Raw genomic sequence first — 23,233 nt, forward strand, 5'->3', positions numbered from 1 at the left:
GACAATGGAGTTGTTGTCCAGTGATGTATTATATGCACTCGAGACAGATCTGGTGATCGACCAGGGCAAGCCACTGACACACTATATAGCATGTTGGGTTACAACAGCGGTATGTGAATAAGCGTTATCCTGTTGGAATGCTGTTTATGAATGGCAACACGGCAGGTAGAATTATCAGACTGACGTATAAATTTGGAGTCAGGGTGGGTGAGACAACCACGAGAGTATTCCTGCTCTGATACGAAATCGCACCCCTGGCGATAACTCTAGGTATAGCTGAAGTGCGTCCAGCACGCAGACAGGTTGGTTGGAGGCCCTCAACTGGCCTCCTTCTAACAAAGACACAGCCATCACTGGCAGCGAGGCTGAACCAGCTTTAATAAGAGTACACAACAGATCTCCACCCTGTCCTCTAATAAACCCTCGCTTGAGTCAGTGGTTTGGGGCCATGGGAACACATGTTGCAGGGCGTTTGGCTCGGAGCTGTCTTTGTACTAACCGATTTGAAACAGTTCGTTGAGTCACTGTGGTGCAGACTGCTGTCCAAATTTCTGCTGCAGATGCAGTACCATGAGCCAGAGCCATACACCGAACACGATGTTCCCTCTCTGTAGTGCCACGTGGCTGTCCGGAGTCCGGTCTTCTTGCAACCGTACTTTTTCATGACCACTGCTGCCAACATATCATGCACTGTGACTACATTTCTGCCAAGTACGAGGGTCACTCCAAAAGAAATGCACGCCATTTTTTTTAAATCCATCTTTTATTCTACATGTTTGAAAGTTTTATAGTGTGTAGATACAGCCTTTAGGAACAATATTTTCATTTCTTCACATAATTTACATCCCTCTCAACTGCCTTACGCCATCTTCGAACGAGCGCCTGTATACCCGTACGGTAAAATTCTGGAGGCACTGTTTGGAAGCGTGCACAAGGGAATTATCATCATCAAACCCTGTTCCACGAAGAGAGTCTTTCAGTTTCCCAAAGAGATGATACTCACATGGAGCCAGGCCAGGACTGTAAGGCGGGTGTTTCAGTGTTGTCCATCTCAGTTTCATGATCGCTTCCATGGTTTTTTGACTGACATGTAGCTGTGCATTGTCGTGCAACAGCAAAACATCCTGCTTTTTCCGATGTGGTCGAACACGACTCAGTCGAGCTTCAAGTTTCTCCAGTGTCGTCACATATGCATCTTTCAGCAGTCACCTATTCGTTAACTCTTTGCACATTGTCTGGAGTGTGTGCAGTACGAGGCGTGCCGCTGCGAGGACAATTCTCAATATTGCCGAGCCCGCTTTTATCACGTAACCTGCTTGCCCACCGACTAACTGCACTGCGATCGACAACAGCATCTCCATACACCTTTTTCAACCTCTTGTGAATGTTTCCCATTGTCTAGTTTTCACAGCACAGGAATTCTGTGACAGCACGTTGCTTCTGACGAACGTCAATTGTAGCAGCCATCTTGAAGACATGCTGTGACGGCCCCACTCACGGGAACAGGTCGAACTAAGTTTAAAAACAAGCGGGAAGAATATATCTACACACTGTAAAGCTTTCACACATGCAGAATGAAAACTGTATTTTTACAAAAATAGTGTGCATTTCTTTTGGAGTGACCCTCGTATTACTCCTCAGTCGCAGAAAGAACATCCAGCTACTTGCAGCCCTGTTACACGACCTCGTTCAAACTCGGTGAGGCGTTGATAAAGGGGTATCTGTCGCCTCAAAGGCGTTCTTGACCAAAATCAACTCTCCATGTCCATAGGTAACTACCCTCTTATGACCGTTACACCGTGTATTTAAGGCAGGCATGATTTGGATCCTCAAAGTGGTCCTACTAGCACCACTCTTATGCTACTAGCTCGAAATTGGAGTAGGCATCATCTTACAGACGTAGTAAAACGTGTACCAACCTCCGTTATGTCGCACAAAATTCCTTCTTGGTGTTGCGGATTTTTTCATCAAGATGTTAGTTCTAGCGTGAGACAGTCACCCAGTGGTAACTACGCTAATAATGACTTCCTCAAATCTGAATAAAGACACGTGTGGACGTCGGTTTCAGTGGGATGAGCAACTGCAAGAGTTTCTGCGGTTATGGATCCGTTAGCGGACGCCCACGTTCCATGAAACAGGAACTGATCGTCTCGTCACCCAGTGGGAGAAACCTCAAAACGCATGTGGTGATTACTTTTAAATGGAACCAATAGTTTACAGTTTTTCGAAAGGATGTTCGCCATACACTCTTCTTCCATTTTTTATAGGAGAAGGCGTTTTAAGAGTGCACGCAAATCATCTTGTGGGATTTTTATCAAGAGCTGGTTTATTGTGTAGGGTTCCTTAGCTAAAGCATCAGTATGATCATTGACAGGAATGCCTATGTGGTTCGGTTAGCAGAGGTATCCCACAAGTCCCGTGTATTGCTGAGGTTGTACAAAGAAGTTCTTGAATAGTGGAGACAAACGAATGCGTCGGATGGTAAGTATCAAACGCCTTTAAACTCAAAGAGAGATAACTTTGCATTGGTACTAATTTCGCTTCCATACAGTCCGACAGCCTCGAGTGATTGCTGTGCCGTCTCACTTCAAAGCGGGACCCCAATGGTTGTTATCTTCGCCACCCTTACAGCACAGCGGCTTCACGGCAAGTCGTCCAGGGCTCACATTTCAGCAAGATCATGCCCACCTGCACATGACGAAAGTTGCTTGTGTTCGTGCTTCCCAAATCCTCGTATGGCCTGCAAAGTTTTCCGAAACTCTCGCCAATTGAGAACGTTTGCCATATTATGGACAGGGCCCCCCAATGATCTCGGGATTTTAACGATAATTATAAATAGCCGATGGGACAGAATTGCGCACAATATCCCTTAGGAGGACATACAGCAACACTGTAAATCAATGCCAAGGCGAATAATTGGTTCAAATGGTGCAAATTGCTCTGAGCACTATGGGACGTAACTTTTGCGGTCATCAGTCCCCTAGAACTTATAACTACTTAAACCTAACTAACCCAAGGACATCACACACATCCATGCCCGAGGCAGGATTCGAACCTGCGACCGTAGCGGTCACGCGGTTCCAGGCTGTAGCGCCTAGAAACGCTCGGCCACTCCTGCCGGCGGCGAATAATTGCCTGGTTATGGGCCAGAGAAGGACCACCGCGTTATTAATTTTCTCAGTTTGTGACTCTCTTTCTCCTGAGCAGATCATCCAACTTTTTGAAATTGTCACTTCATCCCAGTCGGAGAAAAGCTACGGTCCTAGGTCGCATCCGTTTTGCTTATACCTGTATCACCTACAGCTACATATGAAGCCAACTCAAAACCATATACCCGCCAAAGTGGGACCATGGAATGGTTGCTTTCAAAAGCAATCACCACACGCGTTGAGAGATTTATCCCACTGGGAGACGAGATAATCAATTCCTGTTTCATAGAACGTGGTCAGCCGCTGATGGATGCACAAACGCAACCACTCTTGCAGTTCCTCGTTCCACTGAAACAGACGTCCACACATATCTTTTTTCAGATCACCAAAGATGTGAAGCTGAAACGGTGAAATATTCTAGCTGTACGTTTCACATCCAAAGTGCTGCATTGTAGCCTTGGTCCGATTGCCAGTGTCTGTCTGTGTTTGTGCATTACAACTATCTATTTGCATCCGGATCATGCCTTCGAAGTCGGCCTTGCCTTTTTTTTCTTTTTCTCTTACAGTGTATTAGGTTCTGTGTGATCCTTGGTTCCACAACAGAGGTCTCAAGGAATGTAGGACAGACGCAAAGGTGACTCGTGGTGTAGCAGTGGTACTGTGTAAGACCTTGGCGGATGTACCTGTCGAGGGTTGATGTTGATGCGCAGGTTGTAGGCACCTATCTCCCTCTGCAGCAGCTCCTCGTACGTCAGGTTGAAGGTTACTTTTTTCTGCGCTTCAACGTTCACAGACACGTGCACAACGTTGGAATCGCGTGCGCTGCAACATTCAACGACGACATTACGCCAACAAATAGAAATAGCGTAAGATATTTATAATAAGTGAATAAAAATTACAAACACCTGTCCATGCATCACTCACACACACACACACACAACACACATAAAGCAAATTGTAAAATCCACTTTAAGGAAAATACTAAGACAGATATTAATAACTGCCTACTCGTCTCATCATTGACTTCCGTTTCGAACGTTTTGGAAACGATAATGCATTTAAGAACGGTTGAACACATCTGAATATACGAGGGCCTTTGTCAGCCACAATTTAGATTCACAAGGATCTCTCTACTAAACATGACATCTACCTTTTCAGTGACCACATGTTAAAATATCTAAGTGACAAGATTTCCGACACCGGCGTTTTTTTGTGACCTGTCTAAACCATTTGACTGTCAGCATCTTTTGTTGGAGAAACTGAAAAGTTTATAGCTTTCGAGGTACAATGTGTGAGTTGTTCACTGATAAGAAGCAATGAATCATGTTACATAGCTCATGGAGCTTTCTTGATGAATGTTCTACTGAGCAGCAAAATTTACTGCTTTTGTAAATTCTGAGACCGTGATATATATAATGAATATCCATCTTACACTGAAGCGTCAGAAAGATTGTCTTCGCTGATGATGTGGGCATCATAACAGAGCCCATCGGGGCGGCAACCAGAGGAAAGGTGCAGTAAATTGACATCGATTGGTCCACGATAATTAGTGAACTACTTAACTTACAAAACACGGTTCATTGCCTTGTTAAATGGCAAATTATCGATAACAATACAGCACGGGGGAAAAGAGAAATGTAAAACTGATTGACTAAGCCACATGTTACATATCATCTCAAATGCTTGATGTCAGTAATATTCCCCTGGCGTGTAATTATTGATTTTCGAGATTGAAAAATTAGACAGTTAACTTACATTACAATCACAGATATTAAATGGAATAATGTTCTGGACCAGTTTCACACGCAGATATAAAATCGGAATTGCTCAGGAGCGTGTTGTAACGATAATAATTGATGCTCATCCCTGTACTTCATGTAGGCAAGCGTGTAACGATGAGGAATACAGGCTACAATACATTTACTATCTTACAGAGTTTTTTGTGAACAATCAGAGGTAATATGAAAAAATATGACACCTTCTTTGTGAATTAAAGGTACCAGCAGATGATGAAAGGTCTAAAGAACTGGAAAGCATTTCTACTTGACAACTGCTTGTACTCCATACACAGATTTCTGGGTGTATAGTATCTCTTTGTAGTTGTGCTACAGATATAAAAATTTGTCGTAGAACTAAAATAAAAATAGTTACGTAAATGAGCCGTATGTAGAGATCTTTTTGCAGACAAAAAGTATCTTTTTTACGACTATACTGATACTTCCACAACACGGCGAGTGGTTGTGAATATAATTCACCGAATATACGAAAACATAACTAACAAACTAACTAAAACACGCACACACACACACACACACACACACACACACACACACACACACACACACACTTACCAGAAACTCGTAGTTTACAGTGAAGTGCATTACTTCTGCCATTGATTGATTGTATTTGCCTGACTGTTGGCACGCGCCTCAGTTCCTGAGACGTTGCTACTGGTGTGTGTGTACCCACCTGACTGCGACGTGAGCCGCGCCACGCCCTTCCGCCACTGCTGCGTCGTACTCCTGGCGGGCCTCCTCTTTGCCACGTACGTAGGCCTCGTAGGTCACGTTGTCCATCTCTCTGCAACAACAGTCATAAAGTCACTCACTTCTGTTTTACAAAGTTCGCAGCCTACCAGAACGTCCGTTGAAACAGTCATCGACGTTGATAGCAGAACGGCGCAACATCCATGACAAATAAAATGTCATTGGTACAAAACCTATCTTCATGCATTGTTACTGGTACATCAATTATGTTTGTTTCTTAATTTATAATAAACTAGCCTTTTCTTTGTGCCTTCACCAGCATATGAAATCAACACAATATTGCACGAAACTCCTTCCCCCTCTCTGCTTATTCCTCTTCCTCTGTCACTCTCTCCACCTCATCCTCCCACTGCCAGCGGTCTCTCTTCACCTTCCCCTCCTCCCTCTCTGCCTTCTTCCCTTCTCCCCTCCGCACCCTTTCTCTGTAATATCCTCCTCACCCTTCTGTATATATCCTCTTCCCCCTCTCTCTATCTCTTCCTCCTCCTCTCTTCACATCTCCTCCTCCCCCTCACTCTGCCCAACCCCTCCTCCTCACCCCTGTCTATCCCTTCCTCACCACTCTCTCTTTACGTGTGTCTTCTCTCTCTGTCCTTCTCCTCCTTCCCCTGTTTCTTGCCCCGGACATCTAGGCAGTCTTTAAAGCGGTAAAGCGGGTCGATCATTGAGCTGATACTCTTCCTACACCATATACCTCTAAGGAGGGTACCCTATAAACCAAGGGTTGCAGAAATATATTATTGACCTATCTCGTCCATTGATAGTGACTGGGCCAAATATCTCACGAAATAAGCATCAAACGAAAAAACGACAAAGAACGAAACTCGTCTAGCTTGAAGGAGGAAACCAGATGGCCCGATGGTTGGCCCGCTAGATGGCGCTGCCACAGGTCAAACGGATATCAACTTCGTTTTTTTAAATAAGAACCCCCCATTTTTTATTACATATTCGTGTAGTACGTATAGAAATATGAATGTTTTAGTTGGACCACTTTTTTCGCTCCCGGTGTATTCACTTCAAAGAAGAAGTGACCGAGAATAACGTTGCTTGTGAACACACAACACACAGTCACAAAGAGTGCAGTTGCTCTTCATGCACAACACTTGGCTAAAAAGTACCCCAAATTCCGCCGTTTTGTGTATTCACTTCAATCTGTAACTTTTCCACTCCGTAGAATATTGCCTGGCTGCATGTCATTAACTTCGATTCCCGTGCCGGCCGGTGTGGCCGTGCGGTTAAAGGCGCTTCAGTCTGGAACCGCGTGACCGCTACGGTCGCAGGTTCGAATCCTGCCTCGAGCATGGATGTGTGTGATGTCCTTAGGTTAGTTAGGTTTAATTAGTTCTAAGTTCTAGGCGACTAATGACCTCAGAAGTTAAGTCGCACAGTGCTCAGAGCCATTTGAACCATTTGAACCATCGATTCCCGTCAGAAACCGAACGTTGATACACATGATGATGTTTCTGTTGCTGGATCTCGTACGGGTACCAATATAAAACAGACCGCACAATTTTTCATGCTGTTGACCACGGGATGAACAATTCTTGTGACACTGCTACTAAAGCGACTGCAACCTTGGATATAAGTTCCACCAGGCTAGCTGGCCGGAGTGGCCGTGTGGTTCTAGGCGCTACAGTCTGGAACCGCGTGACCGCTACGGTCGCAGGTTCGAACCCTGCCTCGGGAATGGATGTGTGTGATGTCCTTAGGTTAGTTAGGTTTAAGTAGTTCTAATTTCTAGGGGACTGATGACCACAGCAAGCACTGTAATTACTGCCATACAGATAAAATATTTAGATTAACAGGGCATGCTATCTTTTCTCTATACCCATACTGTTCACTCACATTATGGCTTGACAAATAGCAGTGTGGACCAATGTGGATGTCATATTGTCAGATAGACAGTGTACAGCGCCAGATTTGAATCTGTTGGCCAAAATTGGAAATATTTTTTCCAGCATAAATCGGTTCATCATTAATGTATTGGTGTAGCTACCAAGTTTCGCTGCCGTATGATAATTACAGTCCATATGGGAGCTACGTGAGAAGCTGCACTTCAATTATAACCACACAGTATGCCAGCTGTGTGTAATTAGTTGTTTTGTTTAATATTTGGTTGTAATGTAAGCTAGAGAATGTTTAAAACACATAGAAAGATATTTGTGAAACTTCTATAAACCTTTCAGAGAGACGCGCTAAGTTGGTACACATGTGAAAGATTAATTTCGTTTTCTCGCAATGGCGAGCGCAGAGAGAAAGAAGTTAGGGTGTGTAGAGTCCGTGAACGGTGGCGCCTGGCGCCTTGTATCAGCATCATTTTAGGAATGAAGAGATTTTCTTGCTCACTTTTGCTTGTTTAATCATTAGATCTGGCCTATTACAGAACCTCGGAACTTTTCAATCAATTACCAGGAGAGCTGGTTGTGGGGCAGCGGGATTCCCAATTCGGACTAATTGGATGGGGATTGTCAGCTCCGATATTTACTTGACAAACAACGGAAAATCTACGAAAAAACTTTGTCGGAAACGTTTTAACTTGTTTCTGCGACAACGTTTCCGATTACCCCACGCAAAAAGTAATGCAATGTGTACCAATATTGTACATTTTTGTGTGTGCGAGTATGTGTGTGTGTGTGTGAGAGAGAGAGAGAAAGAGAGAGTGAGAGAGAGAGAGAGAGAGAGAGAGAGAGAGAGAGAGAGAGGGAGGGAGGGAGGGATGGAGAGAGAGAGAGAGAGAGAGAGAGAGAGAGAGATGACATAACTGAAGCCATTTGATCACAAGCACTGACGACACATTCGGAGTCGTTGGTAATGCTGCAAGGGAGGTATCTGTCAGTGAGCTAGAATAAACTTCATTGTGAGCGTCGAAAATGCGTTCAATTGTGTTAACGTATTATTTGTTCACAACGTCCTGACTCATGCTGACTCATGTCTTCCCAGTTCTGAATAGGGATAAGTCGAATGACTTCGGCCCACTAATGTTTTGTGTCCGGCCACAGCCAATATTGACGATCTGACAACACGGTGCCCATTTGTAAAGTAACTGTTACGACGTGATTGTCGTGGCGTGTTGTGCCGAACCAGTAAGTACGCGTGTAGTACTAGCTCCGCGTGACGCAAGCGCAGCCTTTTCGCTCTCTGTACAGCCTGTACAATCTGCGTGGCGGTGGCACTCGACACTGCCGGCACACGAGAATGGGCAATTGGTGGCAAGGAGGATGTGCCAAACAAATATTTTCCAATCTTTCGTTGTCTGTTGTTGTTATCGGTTGAATTAAGAGACACGCTACCAATACGGGTCGGAAGATTACCACAGCCAAGACATTTTCATAGAAAGGCGTGTTGTAGCTAGTTCCAAACCCCCTGTTTTCCTGTCTCATGTACCAGTTTGTGAGTAATATACTGCCATGTAACGCCGGCCGGTGTGGCCGTGCGGTCTAGGCGCTTCAGTCTGGAGCCGCGTGACCGCTCCGGTCGCAGGTTCGAATCCTGCCTCGGGCATGGATGTGTGTGATGTCCTTAGGTTAGTTGGGTTTAAGTAGTTCTAAGTTCTAAGGGACTGATGACCACAGATGTTAAGTCCCATAGTGCTCAGAGCCATTTGAACCATTTGCCATGTAACACTGCTATTCAGTCTCTGCTAGCATATTGGTGTTTTGCTGTTCCTGTTGTCACATACTAATAAATCAAATACAGCCCTTGACTAATTTGTGATCGTTTTATCAAATAGGCACGTAAAATTTCACTCAAAAATCTTTTGTTACTAACAGTAAACGAACCGATTCTTTTCTTTTGACATTTGATAGTACACAAAACACTCTATGAACCGTATGGTTCGGCTGAATTGACAAGTTACGAAAATGAACGTGCAGCTGTTTGCGGAAACACCAGAGAAAAAGCTCCTGGTGTCTCTAAGGACAGACACCCAGTGTACTGAAAACATCTCTAAGTATTTTCTAAGCTTATAAAATAATAATTCAGTTTTACTTCATAATGCGAATAAATCTGATTGATATCTCGTAATCGCTTATCCCCGTCAAAGTAGAGAAAATGCAATGTTAGAAAGATGCTTTCAGCACTCGTTCTCTTGGACTTGACCTGATCACTGCATACTCACATTAGAAAGCGGGAAATAAAGGCGTTCTCAGGCAACACAGCATCGAAGGATATTTCCTGTGCTTGAGCTGCAGGGTTGCCAACCCTGCTGGTGATCAGCGTTTTAGCATAACGGTTGCGGACCTCGGACAACACATGCAGTCTGTGCACCTTCGGTCGCTGAATTCCCTGGAAAAGAAGGATCAGTAAGAGGAAATGTCTTGTAGTTTTACCCAGTCTGACTTTCTCTCTCTTTCTCTCTCTCTCTCACTTTCTCTCTCTCTCTCTCTCTCTCTCTCTCTCTCTCTCTCTCTCTCTTACACACACACACACACACACACACACACACACACACACAAAGACACACACAAAAATGTGTAGAATCCAAAGATGATTATTTTCGAGGGGGACATCAGCTGGCGCTAAAATTAGCCCGCTACCCCAGCCCCCTGGGGGTCGAGCGGGAGGCAACTTTAAAATTTCAAATGGGAACCCCCATTTTTTATTGCAAAATCAGATTCTACATAAAAAACTACCTACATTTTGTCTTAAACATTTGTTTTGATTCTTAGTAATTAGCGCTGTAGTTCAAGAAAATCCATGTTCTCATTAGGTTACAAGGCCAGATCAGTCAATCATCCAGACTGATGCCCCTGCAACTACTGAAAAGGCTGCTGCCCCTCTTCAGGAACCACACGTTTGTCTGGCCTCTCAACAGATACCCCTCCGTTGTGGTTGCACCTACGGTACGGCAATCTGTATCGCTGAGGCACGCAAGCCTCTCCACCAGCGGCAAGGTCCATGGTTCATGGGGGGGGGGGGGGGGGGGGAGGGGTACACGACAATGAATCCTGTCAGATCGCCTGTTGATCTTTTTTGTTACCAGAGGTTGAAAACACCGCTTCAGTTGTAAATTTCTTTTATTATAATGACTGGTTTCGGGCCCTCGTAAGCCCATCCTCAGGTGTCGCAACTGTGCTGTGGTCCCCGAGCGCCGCAGTGGACGTGTACTAGGCGCACCTGGTACACGAAACCGGTCGTGATAATAAAAGAAATTTACAACTGAAACGGTATTTTCAACCTCTGGTATAATGCTCAGTTGCAGATGTTTTTCCAACAGGGTTGTTTAGTCAGTTAGTTGCATGTTCCATGGATCATTTGAACCATTCTTATGCGACATGAAAGAAGTCAGTTCACAGGATATATATAAATGACTAGTGTTAACATTAATGAAGATGTTTTTAGTCTCGACATACAACGACACAAAATACCCTCAAGAATTATAAAGCAACTACGGATACTATGGCCACACAAATGAAGAACTACACATAAAACAACATTTTTTCCATCATTAACTAAGCCTTTAAACGCTTTGTTGTATCAACACTCTTTAGCAAATTTATGATACCCTCGATTATTCGACTGAAAAATAGATATTACGAGTCCCACCCTCGTCTTCGAAACAGGACTGTAATTACAGATTGTCTCTTCTTGTGCAGGAAGCCACTGACTACTGAATATCCTTCATTCCACGAATAAATAGCGAAGGATAAACAGCGCTTATACCAATATTTTGCCGAAATGAAAAAAGTCGTGCCGACCGGAAAATGTCGCACCAAATGTCGCAAGAAAGATTCCTGCATCGCACTCCAAGTGAAATGTCGCGCTGTAGTTATTAGTTCCGAGAAGAACCGAGAAAAGCCGAGTCAGGCACAGCCCTGGGCTGTACGTTTGCAGCACACGATGCATGCGTGAAGTTTACACGCTGTGGCTGACTACTGTAGAACAGCCTCCAGGGTCAGCACAAAGCAGGTGGCCCGAAAACATAGAGGAAACAAGAGGAGCATGTGTCACGCACTATCTGCGACAATTGCTGCCAACTGTATTACTTACAACGCGTACACGTCGCAATACCTATGTATTTGCCTCCACAGCGACACTTTTGTCACTGGCTTTTTGCACAGGTCACCATGGTGCTGGGGTTTCTGTCATCCATCTTATTCACAGATGAGGCTACCTTTATGTGGACCACAGAGATCCTCATGGTATGATAGTAGTGAACCAGCAGCAGTATTTCAGCCTCAATGTATGAGCAGGTATCGTTGGCGACCATCTCGCGTAACAAGTCAGCCTTCTCGAACGCCTCACAGGCGAAATATATTTGTTCTTGGTCGTGACTATACCTCCCCTGCTGGAACAAATGCCTTTGCTAGTACAAGGTGTAATGTGGCTGGTATATGATGGTGCTCTATCTCACTTCCACGTTTCCATGCAGAGATATCTGGACGATGGATCATATGAGGTGGTACAGTCACATGGGCCACCTAGTCACAGGACGTAAACCATTTAGATTTCTGCCGGTGGTGGTACCTGAAAGAAGCCGTGCTTGCAGAGGCCATCACGGACGTGCAGACTCTGTAACAACGCATATTTTTTGCTCCTTATCCTCTCAGGTGTCGTTTCTTAATAATTTGTTCCCATTTGACAAAATCATCACACCAAAACACACATACGCACACATTTTATGTATTTGTAGTCAGTTATGATTAATAGCAGTGAGGATGGGAAAATATAACTTGACTGTGGGCCAATGGACACATTTTAGTTGCTTAGATCAATCACGTTTCTTATTATAAAAGATCAGTTTTCATGTCCGTATCTGTCATCGTCTAGATGAACGTCTGCTCAAACGAGTACCACACAATAGACACAGGAAGGTGGGGACGATATTACGCTACGGGGGACATTCCTATCGACCTCCATTGTACCAGTGGTAATAATTGAAGGCACCATGACAGCTGTGGACTACGTAAACGTTATTGCGGACCATCTTCGTTCCATCATGCCTGATGTCTTCACCTAGAGCAGTGTCAACTTTCAGTAGGATACCTATCCGTGTCGCAAAGCTAAAATCGTACTTTGCTTCGAAGAGCATGAGTGTCAAAGCAGATTGACAGCTTGGACACCGAAATGGAGTGACCTGAACCCAATGGAACTCGTCTGGGACATAATGGGTCCAAGCGCAGTGTCTCACAAACGACTGGCCATCAGGTGTCGTATACCTGAAGAAACCTATTAAGAACTTGTCGAATTCATGTCACGTAGGGTAATTACTGTATTGCATTCCAAAGGTGGACCACCTGCTATTAAGCAGGTGGACAAAATATCGCTAATGAGCATGTTTTTAATGGGTCAGAGATCTGTAGAACGCACTGACTGGAATTAAAAAGGGTATGGGACAGGGAGGTAGTCTTTCGCCCAAACTGTTCAATCTGTACATCGAAGAAGCAATGACTGGAATAAAAGAAAGATTCAAGAGTGGGATTAAAATTGAAGGTGAAAGAATATCAGTGATAAGATTCCCTGGTGACGTTCTTATTCGCAGTGAAAGTGAAGAACAATTACAGGATCTGTTGAATCTGATGGAGAATCTAATGAATAAAGAACATGGATTGAGAGTAAATCAAAAAAGAAGAAAGTAACGAGAAGTATCAGAAATAAGAATACCGAGATACTTAACGTCGAAATTGGGGATCACGAAATAGACGTAGGTAAGGAATTCTGCTGTCTTGGTAGAAAAATAATCCACGATGAACGGAGGAAGGAGGACGTAAAAAGTAGACTATCATTGGCAAAAAGAGCATTCTCGGTCAAGAGTAGTCTCCTAGTATCTAACATTGGTCTTGTATTGATGAAGAAATTTCTGCAAATGTACGTTTTGAACACAGCATTGTATGCTAGTGGAACATGTTAAGAATTCTCCTATCTAGGTAGCAACAAAGCGAATGACGGACTTAGCAAGGAGGACATAAAAGGAGACTAACACGGGCAAAATGGGCAGTTCTGGCCAACGGAAGTCTGATAGTATGAAACAAATGTTTTAATTTGAGAAAGAAATTTATAAGAATGTAAGTTTTGAGCACAGCGTTGCATGGTAGTGAGATATGGATTGTAGGAAAACTGGAACATGTGTGAGTCGAAACATTTGAGATGTGATGCTACAGAATGTTGAACACTGGATGGACTGATAAGGTAAGGAACGAAGAGATTCTCGGTGGAATAAACGAGGAAAGGAATATACGGAAAACACTGACAGGAAAAAGGATGATAGCACATCTGTTAAGACATCAGGGAATGAGTTCCATGATAGTAGAGGGAGCTGTAGAGGAAAATAGAAATTGGAATACATTCAGCAAATAATTCATGACATAGACTCTGTGATGAAACGCTTGAATTCGTGGCGGGCCCCATCTAAATGATATAAAAAACTATCACTATCACGTGCAAAACTCATGTCAATTGCCCTATATACTTACTTACTTATCGCGAATGGACCCAGAAGGATCACGCAAAGCTTTCTGACGTCGTTTCTTCCATACTTATTTCATTCGTTCTCCATGTTTTCTTTTTCTTTCTTCTGTCCATTTTGTTCCTGGTCTCTTTAGTGCTTCCTTCTCCGACAATACAATCCACTTTTCCACCTTATTTCTAAAAGTTTTTCTATCTTTGACATCTTTAAGTTCAATATTTGCTTTTTGTAAATCTAATTTTACTTGGCTAATCCATGGTGTTGTTGATTTGACTTTTTCTATGTAAGTGAGAATTCTGTTGGTGAGTCGTGTGGGGGGAAGTCTAGTGACATGTCCATAAAATTTTAATCTTCGCCTTCTTATGTCTGCTGCCAGGTTTGATATAGTTTCTGTGGTTCTTCTTGATTGTATCCGGTATCCTTCTTCTGTTAATTTTGGACCTAAAATCTTTCTCATAATTTTGCGTTCTTCTTTTAGTATTTTTTCTAAATCACATTTTGTGTGGAGTGTGAGGGTTTCACTAGCATATAGTGCTGCTGGCTTAATTACTGCGCAGTAGTGTCTGATTTTTATGTTCGAGGAGATGCATTTTTCATTGTATATTTCATGTGTCATACCATATGCTCTCTTCATTTTCTGTTGTCTGATCTTCTGTGCAACTTTCTCTCCTCCGGTTGGCTCCAAAATTTCACCTAGGTATTTAAAATGTTTTACTCTATTTATTTTTCCATATTTTGTGTTCAAACTGTGTATATGGAATTTCGTACAGAAAAATTCTGTCTTTTGAAACGAAATTTGTAAACCTACTTTATCCGCGCATTCCTTAAGGATCTCTATTTGTTTGGTGGCGATTTCTTCATCATCTGCAAGTATGGCCAAGTCGTCCGCGAATGCTAAACAAGATATCTCCAAGATGTCTTTGGTTCTACCAAGATGGATTGGTTTCCAGTAGGATTGATTTTTAAATTCTTTTTCCCATTCCTTAATGACTTTATCCAGGACTATATTAAACAGAAGTGGAGATAGCCCGTCACCTTGACGTACTCCAGTTTTTATGAGAAAAGGTTCAGAGATTTCTCCCCTGAATTTAACTTTAGATACAGTGTCTGTCAGTGATTCTTTGATAAGCCTTAGTGTTTTGGAGTCAAGTCCAAGTTCCTCTAAAATGTTAGACTAAGATTGCCGGTCAATTGAGTCATAGGCTTTCTTAACATCTACAAATGTACAAATTATGGGGGCATTTCTAATTGCTTTGTGTTTTAATATTGTCTTTAAATTAAATATTTGTTCTATGCATGAGCGACCGGGGCGGAAGCCTGCTTGATAATCACCAATTTGGCGTTCCAGCTGCTCTTGTGTTCTTTTCAGCAGGCATGTTGAGAGAATTTTCGTAGGTGACTTGTAAAAGTGAGATTCCCCTGTAGTTATTGACATTTGTTCTGTCTCCTTTTTTATGTAACGGGTGAATAAGGGCACATTTCCAATCCTCTGGTAATTTTTCTGTTTCCCATATTTTTGTTATTATTTTTGTGAGCTCTTGCAACGTCTTTGGTCCTAGGTTTTTTAATAGCTCTGCAACAATGCCATCTTCGCCAGATGTTCTATTATTTTTTAAGTTTTTAATGTGACATTTGATTTCTTCCTGTGTTGGTGGTAATGAATCCGGTTGAGCGTTGGCACTGATTTCTTTGGGAAACCTTAAACTATGTTCTGGGCAATTTAGTAGGTTAGAAAAATATTGAGCCAATACTTGACAGTTTTCCTGGTTTGTTAGGGCTAATTTACCATCTAGTTTTCTGAAACATAAATTTTGAGGGATATATCCTCGTATTTTATCTGCGAAAGTTCTGTAGAAGTCTCTTGTATTATAGTTTTGGAAATTTTCTTCTATGGCATACAGTTGTGCCTTTGTGTACTTCCTTTTTGCTTGCCTAATAGATTTTGAAACCTGTTTTCTAACCTCGTTAAATAAATGTAGACTTTCTTGTGATTTTTTACTGTTATATTCTTGAAATGCCTTTTTTCTCCTTTCCAATGCATTTTCACAGTCTGAATCCCACCAAGGGTGTTTGAATATCTTTTTCAAGGGAATAGTTTCCTTAGCTATTCGCGTGATTTTAGAATGAAATTCTTCCCATGTGTTTGCCTTTTCCTTCTCCCATTCTTCTTTTACTTCTTCTTAATCTTCTTGGTGTCATATTTCTGTATTTCTGTTTTCTTCTGATGACTTCTTCGTGCTGTAAACTTGATTTTAATTCTAGTTAGGTAATGGTCTGAATCAATGTTTACTCCTCTGCGTACTTGGACGTCGTAAATTTCTTTTTGTACTGGGTATGAAATCGCCACATGATCTATTTGAAACTCGCCAATTTGTTGTATAGGAGATCTCCATGTCTTTTGTTTTCTTGGACATTTTCTTAGAGATGTTGACATTATCTTCAGGTTATTCTGCTTACATAGTTCGACGAGCCTTGTACCATTGTTATTAGTAAATTTATGTGCAGGATATTTGCCTACTGTTTTTTGGTGGATTTTCTCTCTACCAATTTGGGCATTAAAATCGCCGAGTAGAACTTTTGTATCATCTTTTGGAATCTTGGCCATTATATTCTCCAAATTTTCCCAGAACTTTTCTGTTTCTATGGGGTTTTTCTTGTTGTCTCCGTTTGTGCGAGCATGAACATTAACCATTGTGTATGTTTTGTTGGCACATTGTAAGCGCATCGTCATTATCCTATTATTTACGGGAGTAACTTCCTTGATGGAGCTGAGCACGCTCTTGTGTATGATAAACGCCATCCCGAGATGGGGGGCTCCTCTTCCGATTCGATTATCCGTCTTGCTCTTAAAGATGCGATAGTTGCCATAATCTGATGTTTCTTCATCTGTAAAACGTGTCTCCTGTAAAGCTAGTGTTACTATCTTTTGCTTTTCAAGTTCTGTTGTAAGGTTTAGAAGTTTTCCTGGTTGGATTAATGTATTTATGTTAAAGGTTCCAATGTATGTAGGTGTTTTAAGTGGAAGCTTGCCAGAGAGCTCCGACTTTCTCTGATGTAATCGTGTAAGTCCAGGTTCCCCAGAATCCGAATTCCTGGTTGCCATCTGTTGATGGGTGGATTGGTTACCACCTGGGGTAATGTTGTTATTACTTGCACGAGTCATACTTGCTTGTAATCAAGTTGGTACAGTGTTTCCACCCTATATATATTGTCCCCTCTTCTTATGCCGAGGCAGCGAGAGACTGGTCATGTGTGTGTGTGTGTGTGTGTGTGTGTGTGTGTGTGTGTGTGTGTGTGTGAGTGAGTTGCGTTTGCGTGAATGTGGTGTGTGTATGGCCTTCTTGGGCGAAAGCTTACTTGTTTGACAGTTTTGTTGTTGTTCCTATCTGGTACTCAACTTCTCCGCTATATGATGAGTAAAAAACTACCGTTTTAATCTATGTGCTACTCAACTTCCTATCTGCTACTCAATTTCTCCGCTATATGATGAGTAACAAACTACCCTTTTCATAATATTGCATTATTCCATCCTGGATTTTCCATTGTTTGATATTGACAGACAGAATTTTATACCGTCTCTGCCCTTTTATACGGCATAAAATAAACTACTTTAATGAATCTATAGAAATGATGAGATACAGTTAACTGAGGTGATATTGTACATTACATAACTTTTGAAACTCTTATATCTAGTGTGGGATGTGGTTAGCGCTTCATTTGCTTACGCTGCATTGCGCTCTGTACCTAATAATCCCTTGTGTAATTGGGAATATTACTTATAGTTGCACATTAGTGCGGATTTCTTAAGGCAAAACGAAGGCTTAAGCCTACAGTATACTTGTCAGTTACAGGGTAAAGGGCACTTCAGCATGTGCTCGCAGAATCACACGCGTATCTGACATTCATGCGTAATTTCATATAGATACAGGCGGGAAAGACCACGGTATCACGCGACCACGGATTGTCCGACGCTGTATTGCTCATCTCCACGCGGGTGTTCCCGTTGTTCTGATAACCTTGCGTACCCCGAATAGCTGAAGGACCTGCGTGCTTGGGAAATCTCATGGCCCTTGTGCTTCTGCATACGCTGTAGGCGGCAGATATGGCTGTTTGCCAGACGACCCTTGCATGCTACAGTAGCGGATGCAGACGCATTTTCTACAGGATACATTCAGGAGCAGTACCCACGGTCCTATACCTACGCTACAACGGACAAACTACGGGTTCCCGGGTTCGATTCCCGGCGGGGTCAGGGATTTTTTCTGCCTCGTGATGACTGGGTGTTGTGTGCTGTCCTTAGATTAGTTAGGTTTAAGTAGTTCTGAGTTCTAGGGGACTGATGACCATAGATGTTAAGTCGCATAGTGCTCAGAGCCATTTCCAACGGAGAAACTGACGTGTGGTATTGCTGTCGCTGCCGCGAGGACACAGCAATGAGGAAGGAGCGTTTCCCCCTGATTAGACTGTGCAACTTCCTCCTCTGAGAGCAGTGGCTGTTGCCAAACGAGATGACAGCAAGCGGAACATAAGTCAGCCGATAACTGACCGTGATGATCTGCTCTATAGCACGACAACGAATTACAAAAACCCATTCCAGACTAAAGAACCCTGCGTTGCCGTTCCGAGTTAATTTCATAGTGATATATGACTGAAATATAACATGTTCATTTGTAATTTTTCAGTTTCACATGAAGAGAAGGCTGTTGCTCTGAAACCGGCCTGTGCTTTACTTTATTTGAAAATGAAATTCAATGCAACTATATGCAGATGCTATCAATCGTGAATGTCCTATCAAGAGAAACATAGAGAAATATCTCTAAATAATCTTCACAAATTTGTGGATTGGATTGGATTGTTTGGGGGAAAGAGACCAAACAGCGAGGTCATCGGTCTCATCGGATTAGGGAAGGATGGGGAAGGAATTCGGCAGTGCTCTTTCAAAGGAACCATCCCGGCATTTGCCTGGAGCGATTTAGGGAAATCACGGAAAACCTAAATCAGGATGGCCAGACTATCACAATATAGTGTGCTGATATTACGAAGATAATAGTATTCATTTTTACTTGATGGTGGTACCACTTAAATTGAAGCCAGTACCACACAAACCAAGTACCATCGCTGTATGTTAATATATTTCTTTATGCCGAGCGAGGACATACTGTGGGTAATATACGTTCGCCGGAGGAGTCTCTAGCTTAATCCTTGTCAAGCGATTCAGATTAGGGTTTCCTTGCCTTTGCTGAAGCTGAAGTCGAATCAGGTTTTCCACTACGTTAGAACTCCCTCCTTTATAAACTCGTTGCCGTCAGGATAATAAGCTTCAGACTTCTATGAGGCCTTCCGAATTTCATGAAAGGTACCGCATTGCTTCCACTCCTAATACCACTCTGGTTAAACTTATAAAATGGCGAAGAATTAACACAAAGTGTATCAGTTTTTACTTATGAAGAAATCGCCTTGATGTGGGATATGACACAATTCATCTCTTAACAGCCGTTTCATGAAAAACATGATGAACTGTGATTTAACATGACACTTTAAACAGTCCCGAAACAAATGAGATGGCGCAGTAGTTACGGCGCAGAACCAGCGTCCCTGAGAAACCCCGCTTCAAATGCACATTCCGACGTACAGAACTAAGTTCTTTCCGTAGTTTCCATAAATCGCTTAACATAAATGGCGTCGTGCTTTGTTTGGAAAGAGTTCGGCGTATTCGTTCTACATCCCTGTCCAAACCGATCTTCTGCTCCCTTTCTAATGATCTTGTCGTTGGCGGCACGTTAGACATCATTCTTGGTGTACATCTTGTTAAATGATGAACCGCACCAACTGTTAAACGATCATCTATTGAAACTATAGCTTTCGCAACTTATAGCTGCATCCTCTAGTCCATATAATCGATTCGTAAAGGATTCAGGACAAGGTTACAGGAAAATCCAATATTATCAGTCAAATGAAATAATACTCAGAATACTGTGTCGTCCATTTAACCCTGATCTGGATTTCACCGGCGTATATTACTTCCACGCTCTGTAGCGTCGTTGTGTGAAGTTTCTGGAAACAGGTTACCATTCTCGATTTGCTTCTCAAGTACTCTTGAAGTTTATCGCCACATCCTGGGACACCCTACAACGATCGCCGCGAGGAAGCAGAAGTGCTGCAACATGACGTGGCACGGACTCGACTAATGTCTGAAGTAGTACTACAGACCATGAATCCTGCAGGGCGTCCATAAATCAGTAAGAGTACGAGGGGGTGGAGATCACTTTTGAACAGCACATTGTGAGGCATCCCGGATATGCTCAATACTAATCATGTCAGGGGGGTTTGGTGGCGGGCGAAAGTGTTTAATCTCAGAAGGGCATGTCACACTGACCCGCTGGAATTGCCCAAGTCCGTCGGAATGCACAGTGCAACAGCACACGCCCCACATAATTACAGTGCCTTCACCAGCTTGAACAGTCCCCTATTGACATGCAGGGTCCATGGATTCATGAGGTTGTCTCCACACCAGTACATGTCGGTCCTCTCGATACAATTTGAAACTAGACTCGTCCGACCAGGCAACATGTTTCCAGTCAACCGTCAAACGTTGGTGCTGACGGGCACAGGCGATGCGTAAAGCTTCGTGTCGTGCAGTCATCAAGGGTACACGAATGAGCCTCCGGCTTCGAAAACCCATATAGGTGATGTTTCGTTGAATGGTTCGCACGCTGACTCTTGTTGATGGCCCCGCATTGAAATCTGCAGCAATTTGCGGTAGTGTTGCACTGCTCTCACGTTGAACGATTCTCTTGTCGTCGTTGGTCTCGTTCTTGCAGGCTCTTTTTCCTGCCGCAGTCATGCCGGAGATTTGATGTTTTACCGGATTCCTGATATTCACGGTAGACTCGTGAAATGGTCATACGGGAAAATCCCCATTTCATCACTATCTCGGAGGTGCTGTGTCCCATTGCTCGTGCGCCGACCATAACACCATGTTCAAACTCACTTAAATCTTCATAACTTGCCATTTTAGCGGCAGTAAATGATCTAACAACTGCGCTATTGTTGCTTTATACAGGCGTTGCTGACCACAGCGACGTATTGTGGCTGTTTACAAACCTCTATGTTTGAATACGCATATCTGTACGAGTTTGTTTAGTGCTTCGGTGTGTATACCTGAGGATGCAACTATAAGCTGCGAAACCGATCAATAAAGCATCATTTAGCAGCTGTTGCGATTCCTCGTTTGACACGGTGTATTTCCACGGCTTTGGCTGCCCGGTATATAAAATGTTTTGTAATTCTTTACGTAGCTACACGCTCATCCGCCATAGCACATCTGAACTTTTGTCTGTAAGCCAAATTAAATAAGAAATCCACAAACAATACATTATTAATACCATATAACAAGGATTGTGCTCCGATTAGTCCAGACGAAATTTAACGACAAGAATCTTTTGTCCGGAACGGTTTTATACCAAGTATCAATGCTCAAGATCAACATTTTCAGCCCTTAATGGCAGTGAAAATGATAGGCATATGAACCGTGCCAGAGTTACGGGTATTCTTGCATTTGGTATAAGGATGCACACGTTTGAGGAACCTCTTCTCCTGACAGCGGGACAGAAGTTGGCGGCTCTGTTGTCTTCTTACTATTTGGTCACGTATCATGTTATGTAGTTGTCCACTTCGAAGGTTCTTTCCATTTCCAAGGAAAAAGTATATAATTAAAAAAATGTCGGTGACTTGGTTCGGCAAGTTCAGATGTTAAAAATTATCAACTTGCGTCTGACAATGCGCCACAACTTAGCGAAAAATGCACAACGATAAATCTACTCCTCTGAATATATTTGGGAAGGCTTGTCTTATCTGCCCCACCCTGCATAGACTGTGTTTCTGACACTGGCAGGTGAGCCAGAGTTGAATCGAATCAGCTCCTTGAATTGACCACCACCGGTCTGTAAATCGAGCGATCTGCGTGTCATTTTACGTGGTAGCGAAACTGGACACAAATATTGCTGTAACAGGACAAACGAGCACAGCTCATTTGATTTCTAGACTGATGACATACCCTCAGTTCGATTCCTTACAATCAAAATTGCCATCCAGCTAAGACAAGTAACTCCAGTTCGACATGGGGCAAAGATTCATCAGGTGCGGACTTAATAAAGGAAGCAGGATGCGTTTTAATAACTTTAAACTCCTTGCCGAGCCGTCTTCTGGGTCGTTATCGGACAGCATAAAGCAGTACCAAATTATCGAGGCGCCATCTGAGTATGTATTTCACGTTCCATCGTTAAGGTGTAACCATATTTCGCAGTGATTAATGAAGTCTGCTTAAGTATTTACAACATTATTTCGTGTGGCAAGTTTAGGTCAACCGTTTCGCTGTAGCGAATGGAAAATATTTACAAGAGAAGGCTATTTCATTCACGTATTTCTCATGTGGCGAATATCTCAGTAAAGCATGAAGGTGGTCGTGAAAGACATTTCAGCAGTATACTTACTGTATTTGCTTACCACGACTAAGTCCTGGGTTCCATTACCGGCCGAGTTGGGAATTTTTCTCTGCCCGGGGACTAGGTGTATGTGTTGTCCTTATCATTTCATCGTCATCATCATCATTTGTGACAGTGGCTTTCAATGGACTGTGAAAAAATAGGGCCGGTCGTGGTGGCCGAGCGGTTCTAGGCGCTTCAGTCTAGAACCGCGCGACCGCTACGGTTGCAGGTTCGAATCCTGCCTCGGGCATGGATGTGTGTGATGTCCTTAGGTTAGTTAGGTTTAAGTAGTTCTGGGGACTTATGAACTAAGATGTTAAGTACCATAGTGCTCAGAGCCATTTGAAAAAATTGGACCGTGTAAAATTTGGGACGTTCTACGGGCACTGATGACCGCGCAGTTTAGCGCCCCACAAACTGCACATCATCATCGTCATCATCATCATCATCATTACCACAACTACCCAGCCGTTCGTCCGAAAACGCATCAATCTCGACTCACTTCGATAACAGTACTGTAGAAGTATCACTGTTCACGTAGGAAACAACTTGCGTTTTCGTGGATGATCTGGTTGTATTTAGAGACGATAGAACGTTGTAGTGAAATGCAGGAAAACCTGCAGACCATCACCATGTTGTGCAGGGATT

The 23,233-nt window shown here is 43.0% G+C and overlaps 1 protein-coding gene across 6 annotated transcripts in view; it reads right to left on the reverse strand.

Annotated features, from left to right (window-relative positions):
- Positions 1–23,233, reverse strand: part of LOC126170586 (inter-alpha-trypsin inhibitor heavy chain H6-like) — a 213,216-nt gene that overhangs the window by 186,642 nt on the left and 3,341 nt on the right. For all 6 annotated transcript variants that reach the window (XM_049920740.1, XM_049920738.1, XM_049920742.1 and 3 more), the window contains exons 2-4: positions 9,813–9,979; positions 5,619–5,729; positions 3,833–3,971 (exon numbers count right to left, since the gene is read on the reverse strand). In XM_049920740.1, the coding sequence (XP_049776697.1) occupies positions 3,833–3,971; positions 5,619–5,729; positions 9,813–9,979 (417 nt within the window). The remainder of the gene's footprint in view (positions 1–3,832; positions 3,972–5,618; positions 5,730–9,812; positions 9,980–23,233) is intronic.

This window comes from Schistocerca cancellata, chromosome 1 (genome assembly GCF_023864275.1).
Source record: "Schistocerca cancellata isolate TAMUIC-IGC-003103 chromosome 1, iqSchCanc2.1, whole genome shotgun sequence".
NCBI lineage: Eukaryota > Metazoa > Arthropoda > Insecta > Orthoptera > Acrididae > Schistocerca > Schistocerca cancellata.